Source organism: Apaloderma vittatum, unplaced genomic scaffold (assembly GCF_000703405.1).
Source record: "Apaloderma vittatum isolate BGI_N311 unplaced genomic scaffold, ASM70340v1 scaffold25582, whole genome shotgun sequence".
NCBI classification, from domain to species: domain Eukaryota; kingdom Metazoa; phylum Chordata; class Aves; order Trogoniformes; family Trogonidae; genus Apaloderma; species Apaloderma vittatum.
In genome coordinates, this window is record NW_009703461.1 from 1309 (window position 1) to 4000 (window position 2692).

The window sequence follows — 2692 nt, forward strand, 5'->3', positions numbered from 1 at the left end:
ACCCCCGAGCGGCCCCCCGGGGCCGGGCCCAGCCGGTGCAACCCCCTTCCACCCTGTCCCACTGCCCAGCGCCTCCCAGAGCGGGGTCACCCGCGGAGCCGTGTTCATCTGCTCCTCTAATTTGTGGGTATCACAACCCACGGGGGCCAGGGGAAAGAGCCCTGGGGCAGCACCGCGGCTGGGCAGGCCCAAGGAGCAAAGGACCCCCAAAGCAGGGACGGAGGAGCAGTGCTGCAGCCCCCCCTGAACCCTCCAGGGCAGGTCACCGGCACCGGCACTGCGGCCTCACCGTGCGGGGATGGCACTGATCGGCTTCTTGTAGATCGTGATGAGCTTGTCGAGGACAACCAGGGCGGTGGTGAAGACACGATACGAATGCAGGAACGTGTTCAGAAAGTCAATGCTCAGGAACCGCAGGTCCGTCAGCCTCTCCAGGAGCCGTTCCACACTTGCATAGCGGATCTGCAGGACCTTGCAGGAATTCATCGTTTTACTGAACCTAATGTCAACATCATCACAATACAAGCTGGCATCAGACCTGCAGAGAAACAAGATATCTGTGGTTCCAGTCTGGAACGAAACCAAGAGCTGCTTCGCGCGAGCAGCTTCCCCCCGCACCCCCGAGATGTGCCGGGACCTCAGGACGTGGCGCGGGTCCCCAGCAGCGAAGGAGCCTCATCTGTTCATAAAACGCAGGTGGGAACACTGCCGAGGGAAAGCGAGGGAATCCACAGCCCGAAGAGGTGGGAAGGTTGCACGGAGCTCAGCTGGCAGTGCTGTGGCCCACGGCAGGGGCTGGGCAGGACCCGGGGCATGCTCTGAGCTCTCCCCTTCAACCTGCTCCCCTCCCTGAGCACAGTCCCGCACCAATCTCCACCCCCAGCTGACCAGGGCTCCTCACCGAGGTGCTGGGGACCAGCAGCCCCTTGGGAGCACTCACTTGATCATCTGGGGGACGGTGACCTTGGAGTTCTCCTCGAAGGCGTTCATCATGAGGCCATTGCAGCGGATGTTGTCCACGCACTGCAAGAGATACGGTGGGAATTGCATCCCCCTTCGGGGGGAAGCGTCACCTAGAGCTGCTCGGGCTGTGCCGGCAGACACAGAAGCATGGTGACAGCTGCCAGATCCCCCCTCACCCTGCATCGCCGTAATTATCCCCCCAGCCTGCACCTCTGCACGCTCTTGGAGGAAGATGCAGCAGAGCAGCACCAGTCCCGTCACCGCCAGCTGGGATTTGCTGGGCAGGAATATGGGCTGGAGACCCCCCAACAGGCAGGACATCCCCGTGGGGAGCAGCACCAGGAGCTGCCACCATCCTGCGTGGGGCTGGGCCCCAGTGCCTGCCACGGTGTCGTACCGCAGACGTGGCCAGGAGGCAACCCCTGTTGAACCAGTAACTTCCCTTCCTCCTACCCAGAAGAAAATATCTTTGAATTTATTTGCATAAAGCAAACGAAGAGCAGGTGTAAACTGCACCACGTGGCTGAGTCAGAGGAGAAATCCAAACCACATATCTACAGGTGCAGGTCAGGACGTGCTGCATCACCTTCCTCCTCCACCTCCTCTTCTTCCAGCTCCCAAACACCAGAAAGCTTTTGGGCTGGCCGGGCTCTGGGTACAGCCCGGCTCTGGAGTCACCCTCTGCACGGAGCTGCCCTCCCCGGGTGCCCCAGGCTTGGTGCTGTCACAGCAGCACAATGCGGCAAGACCTCAGCCCACAGCAGGTCCCTGGCACCCCACAGCGAACCCCAAAGATTAACTCTAGGCACCCCAGAGCCGCTGGTGGGAGCAGCGGAGCAGGGACCCTGTGGGGGCTGCTCATCCCCTGCGCCCCAACCCCCACCCCCACCACACCCGCCCTACCTGGCTGATGTCGCTGGTCCACGCCGCCTTCTCCTGCCTGGATGAGGCCACAAGGATAACCGTAAAAGATGAGGAATCTTTGGGCTCCACCACGATTTTGAAGTCGAGGTGGTCGATGTCTTGCCCTGGTGTTTTTGCTTCGGGACAGAAAAAACAGACACGGCGACTGTGAAAAGATTTCCCCGGCCCCTCTCCCTCAGCAGAGGTTTTGGTCAGGTTTTAAGGAGTCTGTTGCGGTTTGTGGGTTGTCTGTGGTGAGGCTGGCAGGGGTTTGCTGGGCAAGGGATCTGTGTTCACCAAGTGAAGGGCACAGGCCACGAGCGCTGCGTGCCAGGGAGAACGCGGCTCCTTGGTGCCTGTTAGAAAACCCATCACGAGGACAAGAGAGAAGAGCTCCTGCTTCTTCCCAAGCCTGCAGCTAAGTGAGCACAGCCCAGGACAGCCAGCGTCTTTGCCTTTTTCCACCTGCCGGCACGGAGCTGCGACACTCACCGCCTGCCTCAGGAAGGTCACGTCTAAACGTGCATCGGTTTGCTTCATGGTAAATAATTTACTTAATGAAATCCAGTCAGTAGATCACGACTTCCTTGAACCTATTCAGCACTGGAACTGGCTCCAGCCCTGGCACGGGTGGTTTTACCCCACAGCCGCAGCAGGGAAGCTGAGCAGGGTCCTGGGGGTGCCCCGAGGGGAGCCCACCTGGCTTGGGCACCTACCGTCCTCGTCGGTGCTCTCCTGCTCCTCCACCAGCGTGCAGTCGATGAGGGAGATCACGCCGTTCTGCAGGGGCAGGAGAGGGGCTCAGTGGCAGGGTCCCCCCCGCCAA

At 60.8% G+C, this 2692-nt stretch overlaps 1 protein-coding gene across 1 annotated transcript in view; it reads right to left on the reverse strand.

The window, feature by feature from the left end:
• The window catches only part of LOC104270320 (ras-specific guanine nucleotide-releasing factor 1-like), a gene marked incomplete at both ends in the record, with an annotated part of 3258 nt that extends 612 nt beyond the window's left edge, over positions 1-2646 (reverse strand). The window contains 4 exons of the mRNA XM_009864644.1: positions 290-471; positions 941-1023; positions 1867-2003; positions 2583-2646. Of these exons, the coding sequence (XP_009862946.1) occupies positions 290-471; positions 941-1023; positions 1867-2003; positions 2583-2646 (466 nt within the window). The remainder of the gene's footprint in view (positions 1-289; positions 472-940; positions 1024-1866; positions 2004-2582) is intronic.
• Between the last annotated feature and the right edge of the window lie 46 nt (positions 2647-2692).